The sequence below is a fragment of the Wyeomyia smithii genome, chromosome 1 (assembly GCF_029784165.1).
Source record: "Wyeomyia smithii strain HCP4-BCI-WySm-NY-G18 chromosome 1, ASM2978416v1, whole genome shotgun sequence".
Lineage (NCBI taxonomy): Eukaryota > Metazoa > Arthropoda > Insecta > Diptera > Culicidae > Wyeomyia > Wyeomyia smithii.
In genome coordinates this window covers 74,800,426-74,825,156 of record NC_073694.1, presented here as the reverse complement: position 1 = coordinate 74,825,156, position 24,731 = coordinate 74,800,426, and the positions used below count along the sequence as shown (strand labels likewise).

Genomic DNA, 24,731 nt, shown 5'->3' with positions numbered 1-24,731 from the left:
AAGAGTAACACTGCCATCTCGCTCGTCCTCTAGTAAAGTTCCTTGAGGTTGATCGCGCAGCAAAATATAACTCGTGTCTGAATTCTCTTGATTGGATTGGAATTTAATAAAATATACGTTTGGAAACTTGCTGAAACATATTGGATATAGTGCGTTATTGGTATGTGCATATTTTGTGAGTGTTTTTAAAAGAAGATTAGTCGAATCCGGCGTAGAAAACGACCAGAGAGAGTTGACAAAAACGCACCCTATGAAAAATATGAAATCTACATTGATTTTTACTCATTGCATTGCGCGGCGGCTCCGGCTAGAGTATGTTTTTGTGTTGGTGTGAACTAAATCTCGCACTGTTCAACTTCTAGCACATTCACTTGCCTTTGCATTGCACAGTTGCTAGAAAGAGAGAACAATTATTCGTTTGATTTCCACTTTCGTAAAAACAAAATAAGGCAGAAGGGGCTAAATAGCAGTGTGCAAACGTAAACACAAACAATCAGCTTCGAACTCAAGTGTGATCGCAACGGGAATGCCAAGTTTCATGTTCGTAAGGTACTGGATAGCCTTTATATGCTACAGTGTAACCAGATGAATTGAAACAACGTGGCACTAGGCTAGTTAAAGTGATTACGTTTCTAGCAATCGTACTTAAACATTATGCCAGTAACATTTATACAACTTTTGTGAGTGGTTTGATTAAAACAAATACACTACACTTTAAGTGCATCACTTCAAAATATTAACGAAATGAAATTGATGCGTGAAGTTAAAAAGGTTAAATAATATAAGTTACAAATAATGTGTAAGTTTGAATGGAGTTCATTGAATTTCCGTACTGTTCTGTAAAGTTAATATTGTTAAGCCTATTAATCTATTGGCAACACTTCTTATCGAACAAGCAGAAAATGAATCTCTACATTAGTAATACAGATAAGTTTATTAAATTTTCGTGTTGTTTTGTAATGTTGATATTGTTAAGCCAAAGTAATCTATTGGCAACACTTCTTATCGAACAATCAGAAAATGAATCTTTACATTAGTAATACAGATAAATTTATTAAATGTTCGTGTTGTTTTGTAATGTTGATATTGTTAAACCAAAGTAATCTATTGGCAACACTTCTTATCAAACAAGCAGAAAATGAATCTGTAGCTTAGTACTATACCAAAATAGATATTGCCGAGAAGTCGTCTGTTGTTTAGATTACGCTTTGATAAATTTATTTTCAGTAATTTCAACCTGATTATCGTGAACCTCATGCAGAATGGTTGATTAATATTGGTGTTTATGCATTTTAGATAACATCGCGAGGAAAAAAGACTTACGTTTGCTGAAATGAGAAGAACGCAACTGAAAAAATAGAACGCGTTTGTATTGATTTGCTCGAGTGTTTAGTAGAACAGTGTGTTGAAAGGGTTGGGAATAATAAACTTTATGTGTGCGTGTGCAGTATTTACAAAACTTTATCTAAGAATTTTCATTTTAATTTGCAAAACAAAACACTATTTTCTCGGTTGTAAAAAAATACAAAACTTCAATGCATATCGGTTCATAAGGTAAGTACCTCATTTTACACATTTAGTTTAACCAGTTTAACTATCTTGCATTAAAGCAGTAGATTATTCAATATCACGTGTCTAAATGTTCAAATCGAGTTAAATAAACCGGTGACCTGATAGCATTTTAAAATTTCACGTCCACAGTCGCCTTGCCCGAATTTTTGACGTGAAATAATTTCTGCTAATTTGATAAAATAATTTTGTTGCTCATCTGTAATATTAAGCAGTTTAATTCTATCAGCCAAGCGAATTAGGTATTTAATATTTTTAGCTCGCATTAGAATAGAATGGAACAAAAAAACGTTTGAAGCTCTGTATTTTACAACAAACCCAACTCGTTTACTTAAGTAGACAATCACAGACAAACAGACGTGCCTCTTCGAGGAAAAATTCTGAAAAATCTTCGTCCTTATTCGAAACGTTACACTCATGCGCCACCATGTGAGCTTATTGACTACTAACTTATTTTCGTAAAACGGTTTATGTCTTTGCTAATGGGTGTGCGCGCTTGCTTAAATCAACTTGCTTATAGCGACACTAGCGGCATTACTGCCCACTAAGCGAAATTTCATAATAATCGGTATTTTTCTGGTCGATGAAATCGTCATCGAGTGGCACGTCTGTTTGTCTGTGAGACAATCTTTGTTTTTTAACACTAATGTCTAGAGAAAAATAAACAATTTCATGCCTTTTGTCTAATATTGCTTACTATGGATACGATATTAAAACCATGTTACTAAAACTTCACGAATCTAAAATATATAATTGGTCGGTATGCAGCCAAACCGAACCAAGCGCCAGAAACATTATTTCGAATAATCGGCGTTCGTTGTTTTCTGCAAGCTGCTACAGAGAATTTTTGTAATATCATAATGAACTGTTCAATAATATCATAATGAAAGGTTCAAATGGTTGCGTTTTACATAAAAGATAGATTAAAAATTTTCACATCCATTGGTGTTAATAACTCAATTTAAAAAAAATGGCGCTTGGTTCGGTCTGGTCGGATGTTAAGGATGCTTTTACGTGCGTTATGTCAGTGGTTCCGTGCTTTTTGTCAAAATTTAGTTTAGAAACGTCTTGTAAAATGGTCTATTGTTTTTGAAATACAGACGCATTAAAACAGGAGAAAGTGGTGGAAAAATAAAAACAAGGTGAATTAGAGGAGTGCGAATCTCTTTGTCAAAATGATTTGAGGCTCAATTCAAAAGGGTTAAAAGAAAAACGCAGATTTCAGGTATAAAATTTATTCTATGTGGTATTGTTAAGAAACTATAAGATAGGTTTATTCTAGACACTTAAAAATTATTGTTCAGTTAGGTTAAATATTTCAGTTAGATTGAACCGAGATTCACACGCTCGTAAATAATAACTCTAAAATGAGTAACATTTGACGCATTTTCGTAAAAAGTGGAACAACTCTTAAATTGAGTAACTCCACAAATATTCAAAACTGAGTAACACTAGGCGTCTTTAAAATGAGTCATTATTACTCAAAATTTGAGTACGACATTACTCATTTTTTGGGTACAGTTCAGTTTCATTACTGGCTAGAAATCCACCACGGCCAATAAACGACACCACATGTTCATCAATAATTACCTTGTAATAAAAGTAAACAGTTATAAGGCCTTCTGAGGCGCACATAATTAAAAAACATATGTCACAAACTGATGCACATCGTAATCATCTTTCAAAATGGACGTCGTTATATGCGACGTTACTCAGAAAGAAGTTATATGAAGGGAATCCAAAAAGTGAGTCAAAGTTACTCAAAATCAAAAAAAACTTCTACTCATTTTTCGACGTCTACGAACATCGTTCTAAACTGAGTCAGAGTTGCTCAGTTCATGAGTTATTATTTACGAGCGTGCACGAAAAAATGTGACAGCTGTTATTATGTTTCTTAACCGAGCACTCGCCGTTCTCGGTAAAAATTACCGAGACCTGGCAATAAATTAAAAGTGTGTACGTCGATTTTTGGTATTAATGTTGATGTTATTCAGTTCCATTCAAGTTACGATTTGAAAATGTACTTGCAAATTTTCAAACTGATATTCCACAATGTTTATCTTTTGCTAGTTGCGCCCTATTCACAAATCACTCCGGAATATCAATTAAACTGAAACAAGTCGTTCTTACATATCTTTACAAAACATTGGTCTAACAAGCCAGTCGTCGTATTATTCGAATGTCGACTTGAGAATATCGGTAGGATAGTAGCGACATTTCCCCAATTGTGCTGTACAGTTGTCACAGTTGAACCTAGTTTACTGTGAAAACTGTGTCAACCAAACAAGAGACTAAATTTCAACTATAGAACGTTGCACTTAGGTTTATTTTGCTAGGTTTAAAAACAAAAGTTTGATTGTTTATTGATGTTGCTATGGTAATAGAATATTGTAATTTGTTTGGAAATACGCACATCGCCTACTATTACTATTACAAACAGATACAATAAATAGCGGAACGAATCAGAACCTTCTTTTTCTCTCTCTCTCTCTCTCTCTCTCTCTCTCTTTACAGTTTCCGGAATTTACGCGTTTTTTTTACTCGGATTCCGGAATTTACGCGGTATTTTTTTTGCGCGGTTTTTGGTTTCCCTTCACTCGGAATGCAGAATTAACGCAGGTTTTTTTTTTACGCGGATTCCGGAATTTACGCGGTTTGTTTTACGAAATTTACGCGTTTTTTTTTTACACGGATTCCGGAATTTACGCGGTTTGTTTACGCGGCACGTATCCCCCGCGTAAAAAGCGACTTTAGTGTAATTCATCTAAAAGGTGTATTCAGAACATAGGATGCGGAATGACTGGTTCTCATAGAAATAAATCGTAGTAAAATCTCTACCGTTATTTCAGGACTAATTTATCAATACATTTTGAATTTTTACTAGTTCAATATCCAACGAATTAAGGCCCAAACGTGACGTGGCTGAAAAAAAGGGCCCTATTATAGAAGTCGAATCGTTCTGATTCGCCTATGTATTTCAAATGAGACGTTGCTCGTCAAAGCTTCTGTATTTCATTATTTTTTTAATTAATTACGTAATTCTACGCACAACACTGATATAAGGTAGTAACAGTTTTAAAACAGAATGAGCCTTCACATTTGCAGTTCTTAGACAGTTTGTTCTTATCTATCCTGCACTGATCAATGAGTGATTCGAGAACATTGGGTGGCATGGAGCTTTCATGATGAAAATCACAGGAGGGTTGTGTGCAAAGCCACGACCGCCAGGTTGAAGTAGAATACTTTTACAAGAAAGATAACGCGGCTGCTTTCGTGTCAGTCACTTTGAAATCGGATTTGTTTCGTATAAACCGCTTGTTAAGCACAGTATCAACAAATCGTAATAAACATCACACTGCTGTGCATTTGCAGTAGCATCAAACCTCAGTTGCAGTTTATTAATAACCATTCATTATGCTCTTCCAAATACATTTAGTAGTCTTAAAAAAGGCCGCTTGCTGCAATTGCAATTTTCATTCAATTGGGTTGTTTAGCTATTCACGGATTTTCGATTTACATGTATCAGAGTGTGATTTTCTGAGCAAAATGTGATTTTTTAAAACTTCATATCATTATCCTTTGATTTCAAAATGAAGAATAAAAATTCACTCCAAATCGCTACAATGACAGTTGGTATATGGGCGAACTGTCATTGTAGCGATTTCGAGCAGTTTTAAATCGTGATTTAAAATGCGAAGGACGATAGATTTTTTTTAAATCACGTTTTACTTATAAAATGCAGATCTCTCAGATGATATGAAAAAACTGAAAACAACCCAATTATTGCATAAATGCTTCATGGTCAGATAGCGTGCGATATCCGCTCTGACATAATAAATTTTTCGAACGTTTTGGAATGATATAACTGGAAAAATAGGTGTGGTTAAATTATTTCCAGCTATACCATTCGAAAACGTTCGAAAAATTTTATTTCGTATGTCGTAATACTCATGTACGAAAAATACATCTCATTCATTCTGGACCCGCCTTTATTTGCAATTCCTACAGATTTTCTCAGTTTCGTAACACGGATTTACAAAAACGATTTCTTGTGGACATTCTGTCGAGACGGACCGATAGAGCTCTTATTAATGCAACAAAATAATATGTGTTGTGTCGTGTTGTGCGGTTTGGAAGAAAATAATGCTCCCTTCCCCGTGTCGCATGGAAGCAAATTGTTGCGTGTTTGATATTGTCGATGGTAGACATGAGTATGAAGGTCGAAATTCTGCTGTGATGTCTAACAACAACCGTCTTCTTCAAGGCGTTACATCCTTGTTAATAAAGTGTTGTGAATTTTCTAAAACAGACTCAGCATCGTGAGCAGAACGTGCCGAACTTTTCTGTTTGAAATCGGATTTGTTTCGTATATACCGCTTGTTATGCACAGTATCAACAAATCGTAATAAACATCACATTGCTGTGCATTTGCAGCAGCATCAAACCTCAGTTGCAGTTAATTAATAACCATTCATTATGCTCTTCCAAAAACATTTAGTAGCCTTTAAAAAGGCCGATTTCATTCAATTATTGCATAAATGCTTCATGGTCAGATATATCCGCTGCAACTGCTACGCTATTCGTAGCCAGTCCACAGTTGTGGCCGCAATACGCTGCCATTGGTAATGCTGCCCCTGCATCAGCTGGCCCAGCTGCTTTCGATGCTGACACTCCCGCTGCAACTGATACGCTACCCGTAGCCATGCCACAGTTGTGGCCGCTATACGCTGCCATTGGTATCCGCTGTCCCTGCATCAGCTGACCCAGCTGCTATCGATACTGAGATCCGCTGCAACTAGTGCGCTATCCATTGCTACGCCACAGCTGTGGCCGCTATCCGCTATCGCTGGTATCCACTGCACTGCTACTGCTGCTGCTAAGAGTTGGTTGGTTGGTTGGTTAGATGGCCGTACGTCCTTAGACATGGCTGCCTGCATCCAGTTCCGCGGGCACCCGGTACTTTGCAGATCGTGCTCCATCTGGTCCACCCATCTCGCTCGTTGCGCCCCTCGCCTTCTCGTTCCCGCCGGATTTGAAGCGAACACCAATTTTGCAGGGTAGCTATCCGGCATTCTAGATACATGCCCTGCCCAGCGTATCCTTCCAGCTTTAGCCGCTTTCTGGATACTGGGTTCACCGTAGAGGCGCGCAAGCTCGTGGTTTATCTTACGCCTCCACATTCCGTTCCTGCACACCGCCAAAGATGGTTCTTAGCACCCGACGTTCAAAAACTCCGAGTGCTCGCAAGTCCTCCTCAAGCATTGTCTACGTCTCATGCCCGTAGAGAACGACCGGTCTTATTAGCGTTTTGTACAGGATACACTTGGTGCGAAGACTCAGATTATGCGACCGTAGTTTTTTATGGAGCCCATAGTAGGCACGACTTCCACTGATAATACGTCTCCTTATCTCCCGGTTGGTGTCGTTATTCTTAGTTACCAGAGAGCCGAGGTACACAAACTCGTCGACCACCTCAAACTCATCCCCGTCGATTGTTAGCGAAAAGCTGCTGCTAAGAGATGACTGCTGTTTTCGCTGTCTAAAACTATTATGAGCGGCTTCAGCTGAACCAAGCTCTTATATAGGCCAAATAGCATATTTTCAATTGCAAGGTATATGATTCTGCCGACCGTGCTAGGGAAGCAATCATTTAACGACCAATCAGAGGTCGAATTTTTCGTTTTGACAAGGCTTGACTATTTTCAATAGTACAATAGTTTGAATAATAAAATTGCAATTATCTTCATTTGGGAAGAATCTTATAAGATTTTCCAATCTATTGCTGCAGGAATGAAGGAATTCCATCGAATACTAACCGATTTGTTAGCATTTGAAATTGGACATATTTTTCACTTTTTCGGTTTTAGATTTGCATTTCAACTTCCTGAGAGAAGTATTCTACTTCAAAAATGACCGGAACGAACTGTCCAAATAGAGTGTCGAGGGTGTTTTGGCACACCTCTTAGTGACTAAGTTCAAAATAGTGTGAAAATCATTGAAAAGTGACTCGCTACTAGCCCTGTTTTGTAATATATTCATTACTTATTTGAAAGCAATTTCTGCTTTTTGTGCTTTTTGAGTTCGGCCTTTCGACATTCGGCCAAATAAAATTGTTTTTGAAATATGAAATTTGCGAAACACACATAAAAAGGTGATTTAATTTTAAAATTTACGTGGGAAAATCATAACCGTGTAAGCCAGTGACTCCCAACGTTTTAGGCTCTGCGGCCCCTTTTGCTAAACACAAACAGCTTCGCATCTCCCTTTGCGAAGCATAGAAAGCTTCTCGGCTCTATAAAAGAATTTATGATAACTACTAGGTAATTTTGCAATACGAAGTTGTATTTTCCAGTCTCATATCGTTCTGCAAGTCTAATTTGTTTCATGTCTTGGTCCTGATACGTAGAAAAGCTGAAAGTCCGCTCTCACAATAATACCAAGAAAGAAATTTTAATTACCTGTCAAATATACCAAGAGCTTCACGGTCCTCCAAGATCATCCGCGCTGCCTCTTGCCGGCCGCAGACCCCCCGTTGAAAACCACTGTAAACAAAGGCCTAAATGTGTTAAATGATAGTTGATATGTATGTAAACTTCGAATTGAATCGATGTAGGTATGCTGACACATATTTTTAGAGAATCTAGCGAGTTGGAAATGAATTTCGAGTATACTAGAAACTGTTTTTTCGTCACAGACTTCGCAGCTAACTATTAGTGTGCAAAACATATGCGGGCTAGTGTTAGATCCCATTAAGTTCTCTCCCAATCAGATTCGAACATACGACAGCTAGCTTTTCAGACAGCATCTTATGTCAATTGTGTATTCCGACTATATTAGGCTTAACAATTTTTTTGGTAATGTAAAGCAGATTAAAATATATATTCACTTATGAATCTTTTTATCACCGAATTGTTTTGTTATAGATATCGTCGTTTTTTTACCTGCTTTGCGTAATTCTCGCTGTAGAAAATTATGCAATCTTGCTTCTCATGGTTTGGTGTAAAGTATCGAATACGATTTTCATTTTCTATCTCTGCAGACATTTCTCTCGTTTTGATCCAATGTAGCTCAGCTATTCTCAATGTGGCAACCAGCATGATGCACAGTACTTTGGTATTTATATTGTTATTTCATGTGGCTTGAAGCTGTACTTATAAACATAAAACCTGCTTTTGGTCGAATGCCTGCTTCTCACTGTTGCTATGCGCCCATATGAACTGCTCGCGTGGTTCTTTAACACACTAGCTGCAAATTCACTGTGGGAATAATAACATAATGTTAGCTAATAAAGTGACTCAGGGTAACAATGACCTGCTACAAAATATGTCAACGAAAAAACGTTTATTCTATAAGAAAACGTTATGTTGCAAACAATCCTTATGATGCGATGTTCTTCAAATAAAATTAGAAAATTTCCATTACGAATGTTTCTTCGACGTAAGCTGAAAAACGAAGTCATTATAAGGTAATTAAACTTTAAAACCCTGTTTACATTCGAATATGTAAGTACCACGCGTTGAGGAAAATATAAACAAATCGCTGTTTTGTTTACAATGCTATGTTTCGGGCAGCTGGACAAATATTCGGTTAACTTATCGGATGTTTTAAACTTGGTTTTGAATATACTTTTTATCCGTGACTAGGAGTCGAGAAAAGCTGCTGAACGTAATCGGAATGAAATGGCAAAAAATAGCAAAAACTCGGTGCCATGGGATGCGGAGAAAGCAAATGTCAAAAAGTTCTACAAGATTTACTGTGCATATTTCTCAATATTTTTTCGAAGTTTCCATCGAGCAATTTTTATTAAAATAATAACTGCAACGGTTTGTTCGACAATCGCACTGTTGTTTTAATACACCGATAGCTTTCAGTAGGAAAAAATTAATTTATTTCGTGCAACATACTGAAGAAATAGCATGCAAATTCTAGTAAAAAAAGTTGGAGGGTGGTATCAAAGACACGGCCGCATAACGTTGGATTAGGTGTTTTTATATTCCGTTGAAACAAATAGTAGACGGAATTGTAACTGTAGTATTTTCTGCAATTTTATCTAACAGTGCATTCCTAAATGCAGAGACGTAAAAGCGTTATAAACAATAATATATACTAAAAGAATTGATCTTCGCTGTCACTTCAGAAAAACCTTTGTTCGTAGCTGCACTACCAAGACAACTATTTAATTTAGCGAATTGGTTAAAAAAAATTCTTATCTTAACAAAAAGCAAACTCAACGAAACTGTCTGAAATTGGAGACTAGAACGATTCAAGTGGAAATTCTAAGATTGGAAGTTGTTTGACATTAAACAAATGAAACTTATGCTAGGTTAGCTCCAATTACACGGGTTTGGCAAGTGACGAGAAAAGTTAATATATAACTTTAATTAAAATGTAGAGCATTTCTAAACATTTTTTTTTTTGTTAATAGGGGGGATGTGATGAATTATTTATTTACTGATATTTATTCCGAATTTTTATTGTGTTCTGCCACTAACGGTGACATATCAACACTACTACTTATATTTTAAGCTTTATTTCATTAAAAGATTGTAAATGCTTCCGCAGTTAAATGAATATAATTGTAGGAAAATTGTAAACCTACTTGTCAAGAGAAAAAAAGAAGTTTAAAATTAAACCTTAATCTAATCTTACACCTATATTACTGACTATAAAGTGAGCTAATCGTTGTAATTGAGGATTGCAACGATTTTTGTCGGAACTTATTGAGAATTTGGTTTGACATTTTTTCTCATGTTCCACATTAGTAAGCCTGTGTAGTTCATTCGTGCTAAACCAGCGAGGACGCTTCAATATCATTTTCAGAAGTTTGTTCTGAATCCTTTGAAGCATCTTCTCTCTGGTTGCACAACAACTTGTCCAGATGGGGACTGCATATAACAGCGGTTTTCAACCGGGGGGAAATTCCCCCCTAGGGGGGAATTTGACCGTTGCAGGAGGAGGAGGGGGGGGGGGGGGGAATCGAAAAATTTCACATGTAATGCGATTTTATGATTGACGGTGGTGCGACATTTTTTTTCAGTGTCCAATGAATTCGCTCGCGAAAAACCCATGCACCGGTTTTTGCGCATTATTTTGCTCTACAGGCATACGTTCAATTGACCTTTCTATCTGCGCTAGTATTAGTGGTCGATTTCACTAATACAAGTTTTATTTTTGGGCGCAAATAATCAACACGCTGGTGATAACAAAAAATTTCCTCATGCCCCGAACTTTTATTCAAGTTGTAGGCCGATTTTTAGTTTTATTTCATTTATGTTTCCACTAAAACACAGTTTGTTGAAACATGTAACACGAATAAACTAGGATTCATAAGTGAAATATTTTTCGAAATTGAATATCAGCTAGTTTTTTGGTTGAAAACAAATCGATTTTATAAGGATACACGACTAAGCCTGTATTGGTGAGATCTGGCTTAGAAAACTCTATATGCTTGTTGACGATAAATCGTAACACACACCTTCACAAGTGATGCTGAAAATGCCCGTGTACTGGTGTTTTCCTGCTCCTGCTTGAATCCTGTTTAAAATTAAAGTTTAAAAAGCCTTATATTTTTTAATAACTACAGCTTTTCTTTCATGGTTCCGATAGGGGGTAAAAGCTTGTGTAAATTATCAAAAGGGGGTGCATGAACTGAAAAAGGTTGAAAACCACTGGCATATAACATTGCTGGTCTAAATATTTGTTTGTAAATTAACAGTTTATTCTTGAGACAAAGTCTAGAATTTCTGTTGATAAGAGGATACCAACATTTTATATATTCATTGCACTTTATTTGGATATTCTCATTGTGCTCCTTGAAGGTGAGATTTTTATCATAAATTAGCCCTAAATATTTAACTTGGTCAGACCAATTTAAGATTGCACCGTTCATCTTAACAACATGATTATTGGTGGGTTTGAGGGTTTATGGAGAAAAATAATTAGTTGTGTTTTTGATGCATTAAGAGAAATCTTCCATTTCTGCAAATATGACGAAAATATATCTGGACTTTTTTGCAGCCTACTGCATATGACACGAAGGCTTTTTCCTTTTACGGAAATGCTTGTATCGTCACAAAACAAAGATTTCTCACATCCTGGTGGTAAATCAGGAAGATCAGAAGTAAAAATATTATATCAGACTGGGCCCAATATACTTCCTTGAGGTACACCAGCTCTAACAGGCAATCGATCAGATTTACCATTTAAATAGTTAACCTGAAGAGTGCGGTCAGTCAAGTAACTTTGAATCATTTTTGTAATGTAAAGAGGAAAACGAAAATTGAACATTTTAGCTATAAAACCTTTATGCCAAACACTGTCGAATGCTTTTTATATGTCTAGAAGAGCAGCCCCAGTGGAATAACCTTCAGATTTATAAGTACGAATCAGATTAGTTACTCTAGGTAACTGATGAGTAGTCGAATGCCCATGGCGAAATCCAAACTGCTCATTTGCAAAAAGTAGGAGGGTGGTATCCAAGACACAACCGCATAGTTGACGTAGGACTACAATAGTTTTATATTTGCTTTTGAAGCTCTGTTTGATTTGAGTTCGTTTTACTTTTTTGAAAATTAATTGAAAAATACAAGTACAAATGTCGGAACTCTGATATCAAGATGAAATGAATTTGCAACTAGGATTGTCATATTGAATGAAATTCATTTAGCTAGCAAAATATAATCATCAGTATAGCCCGTTTAACTACCTATTCAAAGATCTATACGGAGCATTTTGGTTGTCTATTGCCTTTTAAATACCCTATATTTAGTTTTTTTTTTTAATAAATCTGAGAAAAACAGAGTGTAGAGTTCAAAAATAAACAACGCATTTTATCTGTACAATGAACCTTATTTATATACCCTACTATCTGCCTCTACCGACACATACAGAATTTTGTTGTCCTCGGCGGTGCAGCGTCTTTTGCGGCACTCGAATAATCATATTAAATTCTGATATTTGCTACTATACGAAACAAAAAGAAGAAGATGATAATTCAAACGGCAATTCGATATATGTTCCAGATCCCTCACTGTGCGTCGACAGCGGCAATGAAGTCTTCACTTGGCTTGGCTGCACACAAATAAATATCGAGTTCTTCTGCACTGATAGACAACGAGTGACCAGCGCTCTATTCATACATTGCTCGGTGCAGTACTGTTGCCTGTGCCAGCATGTTTCCCTTCAAGACATCAGTATTAATAACATTTTTACAGCAGAACGTAAAATTGCCCGATAGTAGAGGTGGTTACGAACTTTCCAAAAAAGCTTTACCTTCAAGACATCAAAATAGTCAAGGCGCATGGAAGCGAACATTAGTTGACCTATTGGGACGGGGATATTCTGTCAATTTTTTTTTGCCACTGCTATACAGTATATCATAGCAGGCAGCTGGTGTCTACGCATGAAGTCTGTGTCAGGCGTAGTCGGATGTGATTGGTACATTGTTCGTGAAAATTCGACCTTGAAACTTTTATGAAATTTTCACTGTTTAACAATAAAATGATAATGATAACTGAAGAATTACAAAATTGTCCATCGTTTTATCAATCCAACGACACATTGATTATTGTGATCCATCGTGTGGTTACATCAGTATTAACGTTTGAAATCTTTCATTCCGACCTTGGTTTCAGTTTCCACAGAATGTATCTCGATATAGTGCGGTTAGACGTAGTCCTACGTCAAAATTGAATTTTCATTGATGTGTGTCATCATTCTTTTAAGAATTATTCTTTCAAAAAGTTTGCTTATAGAAGAGAGTAAACTAATTGGACGATAACTTGATGCTTCAGATGGATTTTTTTCAGGTTTTAAAATTGGAGTGACTGGCGTTTTTTTCCATTTTGAGAGAAAATATGCTAATTCAAAGCATCTGCTAAAAGTTCTCACTAAGAAATTTAAAGAGCTTATGGGAAGTCTTTTGAGGAGGATGTAAAAAATCCCCTCATCTCCTGGTGCTTTCATGTTTTTAAAGTTCTTGATAATAGTTCGTATTTCATTCAAGTTTGTTTCTAGTACCTCTTCTTTCTTGAGTGGTGATCCTAACAGAAGAAAAACATGTAGGAGCATTTGGAAATCAAACTGAATAAAATCCCGCCGAGCAATCGTTAAACAATATTTCTCCATTGGAATCGCTTTGTGCATTGTTCCACGATCGATGTTTTGCATTAAAATCACCGATGATAAAAATCTTAGATTTATTTCTCGTGAGTTTTTGTAAATCTCCCTTGAAATGATTTTTCTGCTCGCCAGTGCATTGAAAAGGTAAATACACTGCGGCTATAAATAAAATACCAATATCTGTTTCCATTTCAATTCCCAAACTTTCAATAACCTACGTTTCAAGATGGGGCATAACACGATGTTTTATTCGACGATGGATGACTATTGCAATTCCACCTCCGGCAACATCAATTCTATCGAACCTGTGAACTATATAGTTGGGGTTTCTTTTTAGTTAGTTAGGCTTTAAAAGCGTTTCAGTCACAACTGCAATATACACACCATGGACTGTTATAAAATTAAAAAATTCATCTTCTTTTGCTTTTAAAGAGCGAGCTTTCCAATTTGGAAAATTTACAGCATTAATTAAATTAATTGCTGAATTTCAATTTCATAACATTATTAGTTGTAAATTTTATACCTTCTTGAACAGCCTCGTACATCGAGTTACAGTTCAACAAAACGGACATTACCTGCAGCATGGATTGTTGTTGGTATTCAATCTTCTCGGGAGTTGGACTACCTAAATCAATATTGGCTGACTTTTCAGCACCAAACACGAAAGGCTTGTTGCTGTTTGAATTCGAAATTTTACCTGAAAGGACACTAGCATATGAAATGCCTGGTGGTGCCTGAACAGGATTATTTGTTTTCAATTTGTTTTCTAAATTTGAATTATTACCTACAGACACACTAGCAACAGAAAAGACTGGTGTTGCCTGAACAGTATTGAAAGTCTTTTGATTACCCACATTAATATGATTGACAACAGGTTGTTTTGAATACCTACGTTGTCTCTAAATATTTTGTTATTTTTCACGATAGAGACATGTTTGTTTTTTTTTCTCTGTGTGCGAGAAACAAAAACAAAACCAGGCACCGAGCAACAAAAACGAAAATTAAATGTATGCCCATTGAGAAAATTTTACTAATAATTTATGGTATATGGTATATTTATGGCAGTGTATCTCAAACAATAGGTTGTTTTTGTTACATAAATTCAACCGTAAAAGATTTTCTGTTCGGTTGATGCCAAAACCTCGATATTCTGAAAAGAAATGACTGATATAAAAGCGCTCAAAACCCGACCACTTTTTCCTGGTTGAATTACTGGATTTTTAAATTCAGGCGCCTATCTTCGATATAGACGTGAGTTCAACGTCAATAAACTAAATTGACAATATCTTATTTAAATCAGACGTGAAAAATTACTTGAGTGCGTCTCCATAAGTTCAAACCACTAGAGGTGGAGCACCCACAAGATCTTCTATTTCCTTTCTTTCTATCACTTGCAACGTATTAATATGATATTCGTTTACTTTAAGGAAGTTTTAGTATGTTTCTGTAGACACACCCACGAACTTCTGTTGGTTTCGGTCTAGATCGTTTCTAGATGTTCCAGCGGCTTTTCGACGTTTTCAAGTAAATCTGGCATTGCGCAATACTGTATAACTGCAGAACGGTGGATAATTAGAAAAAAATTAACAAGCTCACAGAGAAACAAATTTACCTCACTGGTAATGACGCTAACCTGTTTTATCGCTAGAGTTATTCCGAGTAGTTACTAGCACTACCGATTGAATTGATTTTATTTTTTTTTTTTGCGGAATGAAAATTTGGCATGATATTGAGCTTGAGCAGAATTTCTGTTAACCAAAGCTGTTGTGATGTTATCCAATTTGTTTGTTTGTCGCTATTTCAAACTAAGAATCTATTACATCAACAACAATATCGCACGCTAGTTTGGAGGGCTAATAGTGGTCTCGATCAACTACATTAGTTGAGAGAAATCGTTATCGATATTGATTTTGGCACATTTCGCATGTTGTAGGATAAGTACAACGATACACCGTGCCCCAGTGCTGAATCGAGAAAATTCCCAGCTCGAAAAGATCCGCGACCTGATCGGGAATCAAACCCGACATCACGACCGTGTGTGGGAGAGCTAGCCGACCGACATCGCTGAACACAGAACCACGGGGACCATCTGTTACATCAATCTTTGTTTTGTTCAAACAAAGACTTAACATGAAATTTGATTGTTTTTACTATTTTTCCGTGAGGTTGGAAGTTGAAACAAATAGCAAGGACGGTTTATTTCGATTTGAAAAGAGAGGTTGCTAACAACAGATTGAAAAACATTTTTCTATTGTTGAATCTAAATAAATTTCAATTTAAAATAAACAAAATCATAGGTAGTAACAATAAAAATTTTATAACTATATATATATCGATTCAACAAAAATTGTGCGCTTAGCTCAAAACAACATGTCAAATTAGCTTTAAACTAAAATAATAATTTGAAATTATTAAATCCAAATTTGAAGCAAAGATAGTTTTTGTTCATACATCAACCAAAAATATGTTAGAAACAATCCAGTTAGATTTTCCTTCGTATCTGAAACTTTGCATAGACGTTTCTGTGGACAAGAGATGCCATTTTGTGCTACTGGTTTAATTTTTTGAAACACAAGTCATTTTTGAGTAGCTTGTAAAATGCAAAATGTAGCTTTGAAAATGCAATGTTGGGAAGGTATTGATGATTACAAATATTTTTGGAGCCAAAACGTTTATTTGAGCTCGATCAGCTGTTGGGAAGTTTGCCGAGATGAATTAAGTGTGTAGTCGTAATGCACGTCTCGCTTCGATGTTTTATAGCAGCATCGGTGCTTATTCGGTAAATTGGGTGAATGAAGTAAAGAAGAAAACAACTGGCGGTACGCAAAGACAGCAATTACAAAAGGGCAATATTTTTGTTTTGATTCGTATCTATTCGTACTAGTAGATGCTCAAGTATAAACACGTGATTATATAAGAATAGCATCTCATTCAGGTTTACTAGTGTAACTTATGTTTTCTGTCTCTCAAATTTGTCTTTTTTCAGAGTATGCATGGATCAATTGTTAGGTGCACACAGTAAATGAGTTGAATTTCCAAATAAAGATCGGAAAGGTATGTCAAGCGGTACAACCAAATTTCATATGCCCCAGCCATTAAAGCAGGAAATTAAAAAGGAACATCAGTCGGCAACTGTAGGAAGCACTACAGGCAGTACAAACGGAGGCGCTAACGTGTTAAAAGTGTTCCAGAACCCGCACCAATTTGCTGTATCTAAGGGAACAACCACTGTAGAGGATAATGGTGCTACTGGGGCATTAAAAACTTCTACAACCTCAGCGGATTATGTTTCTAGTAGTGGAAGTTTCGAAATGGCAGATACTGGTAACGGTGAGGTGAAAGTTGTCATTAAACAACAAACTGGAAGCGGAACAGAAACGGAATCCATCGAACAACAAGAACAAAGTATTATTGCTGCTCTGTATCAGCAGCAGCAACAAAATCTGTCAAAAAATGGTAACAACAGAATGTCTTCTCAGCGGTCATCTCCTGTTTCATCCCCTTCACCACCTCCTCAGCAAACCACCAATACGACGACGACCACATCGGGTCAAAAACTAAGCAACGGATCTAACCCATCTGCAAAGATGAGCACAGTAAATACTGCCTCTTCGGCAACCGGAAACAATACGCCAAATACGGCCAACTTTCACAATTTTATTGGTCGTCTCATCAGCAAAGATAACATGCTGCTAATAAGTGAAGACATTATCGAAGTTGGGCGGAATTCATCCAAATCACAAGTCGATTTTCATGTGGGAAAAAACAGTTTTGTCTCACGGAAGCACTTCATTATACAACACGACATGAACGACGATTTCAACTTGTTTTGTCTCAGCAAGAACGGAGTTTTTATCGATAATGTATTTCATCGAAAGTGTGCTGAGTCCTACAAATTGCCGAAAGTGTAAGTACTCCTATTACAAAAGTTCACATCAATGGACAACGTAATTCTAATTCCCCAACAACAAAAATTACCCCAAGGGCTATTAATCTAAATACGATTGTACTATGCTAACATAACAGTAGTCATAGCTTTTACATTGTGAGGGCCAATGACTGGTTTTCTCCAATGTTATTAAGCCATTCCATGTCAACCATATTTGATTTGAACAAATATGTCAACCATATTTGATTTGAACGAAGCTTTGCACACATGTTTGAAATCCATATCGATTCTCAAACTTGTAAAACTTTTTCAGATAACTGAAATTTCACTATACAGCTTTAGTGCGAAAATGTTTCAGTCCTTTCTTGTAGCACAAAAAAAAAAACAATTATCATTGATGTAAAGTACAGGACATTTACACATAGAAATTAATTGTTAATGAAGACATACAGAAACCTATAAGAAAGAAGGCTTAATACACTCGGCCAAAACATAGGAGAGCAGACAAACTTATTTCTCAATTCCACCGTATCCCCTTAAACTTAATTTGTGAATATCCCTTCAAAGATAATTTTAAGAACTTGTCAAATTTGAATGTTAGACATCCAGAATTCAGATATTTAAAATGGGACGTTCGCCAGTAGTAAAGATGTAATGATAACGATCCTCGATGAAAATATGAATGTATGTGTGTATGAACTGTGGAGAGTGTAAAAAGGGAAATTCATAATAATAAGATGTATAGGAAAAAGTTAACCTTCAAATATCGTTTAGTTGTGGGGTTCAAAAGTTTCGTCTTCTCGAAAAACGCCCCTAGGCGCAATTTTAGCTGTTCCCAGTACTTCACGCAATCAAAGCTTCAACTCTTTGACCGATTCATGAAATCAACGATATCAACCGGTGGTGCTTAACTTTTTTAACTGATGAAAAGAAGCAGTGTCCATGAAATTGCCGATATCGATTTTTTTTTATGCCAAATGTCTTAAAAATACATAAAACGGCGAGATCTGGTGTTATCTAGAAAAAAAAAATTCGTACAAAATCGACTTTTTGGGACTTAGAATTTTTTGAGATGAGGAGGTTTCAACCTTGATGTACTAGCGAGGAAATTATTATAATAGTTAGTTTTTTCTAGCTAAACATTTCGAAAGGTCCTATCTACTTTTATTGTTTTTCCGGAGCCTCTTTTCATTTTGGTAATGGTTCAGCTTTAGTATTTCTCTCAAGCGAGGTTTTTGTTCAGAGGGCTCGAGTGATCCCTCCGCTATCAACTTGGACAAATAACGTGTCATAAGAGGTGTTTATTGAGTTGTGGTGGTTGAATGAAAGTGATCGATCAAAGCAGATAGGACCTTTTGAAATGTTTCTCTAGATTTATTTATCCTTCGTCGAAATATCATGTACCTCCCGGCTGTTTTCGAACTATGATGCTGATCTAAAATATTAATATTGGCAAACTTAATTGCTGTGTGATTGAATTACGAAACGATCTCATATTAAAGCTTGCACTAAAGGGTGAAAACAATATTTATTTGAGTAAAAGGGCTACAGCATTAGACTGCTGTTGTGACTGAAACAAAATTATTCAGTCATGATAATTGTTTCTGTTGCGAATGAGACAGAGAAATGTAAATCTACCTTTAATTTAACAATGGTACATTACACATAAAAACATGAATGTTGTGTATTCAATTCGTAACTCGATTCATACACAAAATATTTGTCTAGAATTACAATGCACATAAACCTGTGTAACTCAAATTTTCAATTATATTTTCAGCTGCAGCATTCGTTTTCCCAGTACAAATATCAAGATTCAATTTGAGAATCTAATTGACCAGGCGAATAACGGTGGAATTTCAATAGATCTGAATCAGCATACTCCGATCAAGGTGGGAACTGGTTCAGGTGGTAGTGCAGTAGCTGCTGCAGCAGCTATAGCCGCAGCCGGTGGCAATCTGAATGTTGGTGTTGGGGGTGGTGGAGCTGGCAACAAGTCACCGTCATCGAATATCATCTACTCTCCGCTAAAAATTTCCATTCCTGAGCAAAGTAGCAGCGGTGGGAACGCGAATATGGCAGCCGACATTCGCGGTCATCATCCTAGTGGTGGCGGAGGTGGGCGTGATAGTGGTATACATATTGGCGGAAGTGGATATCCATCACCAACGGGAACGATCAGTGCAGCTAACAGTTGCCCCACTAGTCCAAGGCAGAATGTGCACGAGTTTCCGCAGTATAGTCACAATAGTCATAGTAGCAACAACAATAACAACTACTCCGTAAGAAGATATTTCAAATGTCCACAAATATTTGTTACTTATATTTTGTACTTTTGTTTCGCAGCAGGAATTTCAAGCACCTGCGTCTCAATCTATGTCCGATAGTGACAAACCTCCTTATAGCTATGCACAACTAATAGTGCAGGCGATTTCTGCATCACCGGAAAAGCAGCTCACACTGTCTGGCATCTACTCGTTCATATCGAAAAACTATCCATATTACAGAACAGGAGCCAATAAAGGTTGGCAAAATTCTATTCGTCATAATCTCAGCTTGAACAGGTTAGTTAATGTTGATATACTATAAAAAAAAGTAAATAGCGTATATATTCGAAACGGTAGATACTTCATAAAGGTGCCACGGTCGCAAGATGAGCCAGGAAAGGGTAGTTTTTGGCGGATAGATCCACCCAGTGAACTTAAGCTCATCGATCAAAGCTATCGAAAGCGACGCCAGAGAGGATCACAGTGTTTCCGAACACCATTCGGCATGCCTCGTTCTGCACCGGTTTCACCCAGTTACATAGATAACTCCCGAGAAGGATCACCGATTAATGAAGAGTTGCTGCTCTCTGCACCTGGTTCGCCTGGTCAGAATAACAGCGCAAATGTGAGCTATAACTCAAGTAATCGCGACGGTAAGTCTTCTTTATCACACACGTAAAATATTTCTCAGATACGGCAAATTAACGTGTTGAAAAAAACGTGGGTTGTAGAACGTTATATTGGCCCCTATTACAGAAGATGAGACGAGCAGCTCGCCCCGTCTCCAATTCTTGACGAGGCAATCAAAATGTCGTATTAAGGAACGCGAGTGGAACTTGGCTGGTGAAAGCTAGGTAATGAACGAGTCGAGTAGTTCACTTAGACGAGCTATTCGCTCAACATTCAGCCAACTCGCCATCTGCAATACCAAAAATGGTCAGGCGAGTAACTCGCCGCTGGCCGCGTTTTCTGTAACAGGCCCCATTATTGAGTACTTCAATCGCAATCCTCGTTTTCGAAATTCATCAAATGACTTGAGCATTACAAATTGTTACACAATGGAGGAGGGGAGATGAGATCAGCGTTAGGTAACGAAAAATCTCAGGAAAGGCTGAACAATTCTACTCCGAAAATGAGCATTTGTGTTAAGAAAATTTTTATACTGACTTAAATAATCTTCATTACGGGGTGGCGTTACGTTTTGTTACATATGAGGTGGTGGGGGTAAAAAATAGGTTTTTGTGTTATGGATGTCGCCTTACTATATTAGTATTCAGTTTTGCAAAATTGTTTCTATGTTCTTAAGCTAAAAAACACAGCGCTTTTGGTTAACAATTTGTGGTGGATCTAATAACTTTCTCTTGTTCTACCGGTCAGCACAGAGCTTATTATAAAGCAACGTAGTTTTTTAAATAAAAAACAGCACCGATAGGTAGCATATTTTTGTTGCTCACTATCCCTTTTCGACCGGGCCCATTTAATTGCGTCGGTAGAAGGTGAATTAAACAAAACTTTCTCTCTCGCTCTTTGAACGTCTTATTCATTGTTTTATTGCTCACAACGCTAGTGTCAGCATCGCAGCTACTACGAAAAATAAAAACCCGGGTCAAGCAAGTGTTTTTAAATAGCAATTGCTTCGATTTAGGATTTGTTATCCGTCATTTTTTACCTACACAATTGTGTGGGCTCGGTCGGAAAGGGCTATATCAGTAAATAGAAATTTTTCACTTCCAAATACTTAATCGGAGAGATTAGTATTTGAATGCTTGGTCGTCTTTCGGTCTTTGTGCTTCAGGTACACTTGTGGTGCATGAAAAAGATAAATTCTAGCGTAGAATGACTACCAAAAACAAACATTGTTAGTGTCAAAGTGGTATAACAAATGGTATAACAAGTGGTATAACAAATTCGACAGCTTACCCTGTTTTGTTTTTCTACAATCAATTTGGGGTAACTTTTGACATGAACCGAACTTTTATGTCACAATGATTAATTTATATTGTTTCAGGATCACAACAGTCGTCCTATCAGCATCAGTATAATGCATACGCCAGTAGTACCGATCACCAAGGAAATGAGATTTATGAGGACGATGACCAGGTTGAGTATGACAGTGGAGATGATTACGATGCACCGGCAATCAAACGCTCGAAAATGTAACTTCCATTTGTAACACCTAGAGAAAACGAACCACAATCGCAGGCATCTGCAATGGTAATATCCAGGAAATATTCTTTGATGTGGTATGTTTTACTATTACTACATGTTCAACAAAAGCAAATCATTGCACACGAAAAAACACCGAACAATTCTTAAATACAACAAAAGAAAAAAAATCAGTTTTAGCGCTCTTGATGGTCTCTTCACGTTCATTGTGGGTTTATTACCCTCTAACACACAATTTTCAATGTTCGTGTAAACAATTTCTTACACATTGGAAATAAAATCACACAGCACATTCACTAAAACAGTAAAGCACTCACCCATGCATATACATATTGTGACTTTTTTTCCTTCAGTAATCGCAAAGAAGAAAAAGTTAGATTAATGGAAGTAAGTGAATCCAAAACAATACAACTTATATAAATACGGTATATAAACTGGAAAATTTGCAAAAGAAACTACATTTAGAAAGCTAGTTATTAATAAATGTGAACAGAATGCATACAAATTTAAAGGTACACTAATTTAACTCTGAGTAAATGAGATATGGAAGTATTTAGTGTTTAGTAATATGTCTCTTTTATTGAATAAAACAAGTTATATATATATACAACTATAGAGAAAAAACTGCAATATGTTCACGACGTGGCATTGCAAAATCTTTAAAGAGACAGATAAATAGAATAATCACACAGCACTAGCAAGTTGGTGAATTTTTATCAATTTGTTTTGTGAATGTAATGCAGAGATCAGTTAGAGTAGGCAAAATGAATTTATACAAAACAACTTCCACTTCTACCAGCACATTGAACATGGAATGAAAGTTATGTTTAGCTCTGCTTCATAGCAACATGGAGAAAACCAGCTAGTAAAGTCTGTTACTCTGTTAAAAGGGACAAGTCACAGTTTCACTACTGGTCAATGCTGAAAATAGAAAAATTAGTGAAAGGCAAACTAGCTCTAAAGTTGAAAATTCGATATCAATAAAATTGATTACACCATAGTTTTTTTTAAACAAAAAGCATAAGTGTAGTAATGGTCTCACGGCATTTGAATTAACACTGTAATTAATTTTTGAAATGATGCACGCGCGTTCACGTGTTGGCAATGCGTGATCCTCTGAGGAAAGGAATGTCGACATAGTTTATTCGAATTGGAGCCAAGCTTGACTTTGACTTTTTCATTGCTTTAATGTTTCGGTTAATTTCGGTGAACGATACCAATAACCGATAAAAGGATAAAAGAAAAACAAACAAAATAAGAAATAATGCTGACAACAGTGCTGTATAACTTAATTGTATTTGTTTAAATGTAAATTTATTAACAACATAAAAACGAACGATATATATTTAGTTATAGTTGGAACGAGAAAGAATTTTCCACACATAGTAGTATCTATAAACGTGTTCAACTGAAATATTAATTCTTAGTATTGCATTCAATGAAGTGATTTGACGCATGGTATATAATGAATGACTGATTACGGCCCATATTCTTGCTGGAAAGTTGGCGTTCCTTTAATCGTTCAAATAGATTTGTACAAAAATAGGAATGCTTTCTTACGCATTTGATTCGTATGGTAACAAGAATTAGGGCCTTCATCTTACACATCTGCGCACGGTTCACCTGCAAACGGTCGAATCACAAACGGCCGACATTCAAGCCATTTCCATTTCATTAATCCATTCTTTGATGTTTTAGTAAGATTTGTTTTCTTGTCAGTTTGTATATCAAAATTTATTGGTTTCGTGAACCATTTCTCGATGATTGTAAATCACAAATATCACTACATATAGCTTTCGTGGCCTTAGGCCAACTCGATTGTCCGGGGCGCATGCTGTCCTTCCTCGCGACCGCTCGTTCGGACGTAAACTAAGAAATTACCCCTATGCTCCAGTAATCCAAAGATCGGTTGTTTGCATGCGAGAGACCGCCGTTTCCGACGGCGGTTTAGGGCCGCCTTGTTTTCTTGCCCTCGAATAGCCGCATTGATATGGTTTGCAATTATAATGCAGCTGTTTGTGTTCAGGAAACTCCTCCACCTTTAAACTGAAGCTGTGTGAAACCTGTAAGCTCAAGACTCAATATTACTGTCATCCCAGTATTATGGGTCAACCAGTATTACTTACTTCAAAGTCTAGTGAGCTCAAGGTGGAATCCATCAATCCTGCCCCGATCATCGCCGCTTGAATCTCCAGACGGGATGGAAAGCGGTTTCAACGGTGCAACCTTCGTTTCTGCGACAACTCGAGCACATCTGGGTTTTCCATTGTCTACGTATCGGAGATAAAAGACCGTAGCACAGGTCCTTTTGGCTCGCATCCTTGAACAGATGAACTTCCGCATCTTTGAGTACCGCAATACCAACCTCATTGAAGTGGCACCGAGGCACCTTCGTCCAAACGCTGCATGTGCCGGTACTAGAGGATCCACTTTACTTACAATTATTCCGTAATAGGTTCATACCAGTCCGTTCCGGTTCTCCAAATCTGTTGCATCAAAAGTTTCCCATGCACGACGAAGTGGGCGAAAAACCCAAACGGATCGAACAAGGACATAACAGTTCGCATGACTTTCCGTTTGCTTGGAGCGGTTCCACTTTAGATTAGTAAGGTGTCGAAGGTGAAGATATCCTCCGTTGGTTTTCAGATTAATTCAAACACCCTCTCCGACTCTAACGCATTTTCCAGGTTCATGGACACTTTGTGCTGGGCTGCTGGCTC

The 24,731-nt window shown here is 36.8% G+C and overlaps 1 protein-coding gene across 5 annotated transcripts; it reads left to right on the top strand.

Moving 5' to 3' along the window:
• Window positions 1–23,347, top strand: LOC129717963 (forkhead box protein K1-like). 5 transcript variants are annotated; one of them, XM_055668275.1, is made up of 7 exons: window positions 1–160; window positions 1,297–1,554; window positions 16,676–17,596; window positions 19,359–19,860; window positions 19,928–20,142; window positions 20,203–20,498; window positions 21,854–23,347. In XM_055668275.1, the coding sequence occupies exons 3-7, from the start codon at window positions 16,746–16,748 to the stop codon at window positions 22,003–22,005; spliced, it is 2,016 nt and encodes a 671-aa protein (XP_055524250.1). In that variant the 5' UTR covers window positions 1–160; window positions 1,297–1,554; window positions 16,676–16,745; the 3' UTR covers window positions 22,006–23,347. The 5 variants fall into 5 exon arrangements, with proteins under 5 accessions (XP_055524250.1, XP_055524245.1, XP_055524248.1 ...); XM_055668270.1 differs by having other exon boundaries at window positions 19,925–20,142; XM_055668271.1 differs by lacking the exon at window positions 1–160 and adding an exon at window positions 1,074–1,226 and having other exon boundaries at window positions 19,925–20,142.
• Window positions 23,348–24,731: the final 1,384 nt, after the last annotated feature.

Bases quoted from the DNA above. Each gene is read 5' to 3' on its own strand.
- LOC129717963 (XM_055668270.1), top strand. From the start codon at position 16,746: ATGTCAAGCGGTACAACCAAATTTCATATGCCCCAGCCATTAAAGCAG. The intron at 19,861-19,924 runs GTAAGAAGATAT...TTTGTTTCGCAG, and splicing joins ACAACAATAACAACTACTCC to CAGGAATTTCAAGCACCTGC. The intron at 20,143-20,202 runs GTTAGTTAATGT...TCGAAACGGTAG, and splicing joins CATAATCTCAGCTTGAACAG to ATACTTCATAAAGGTGCCAC.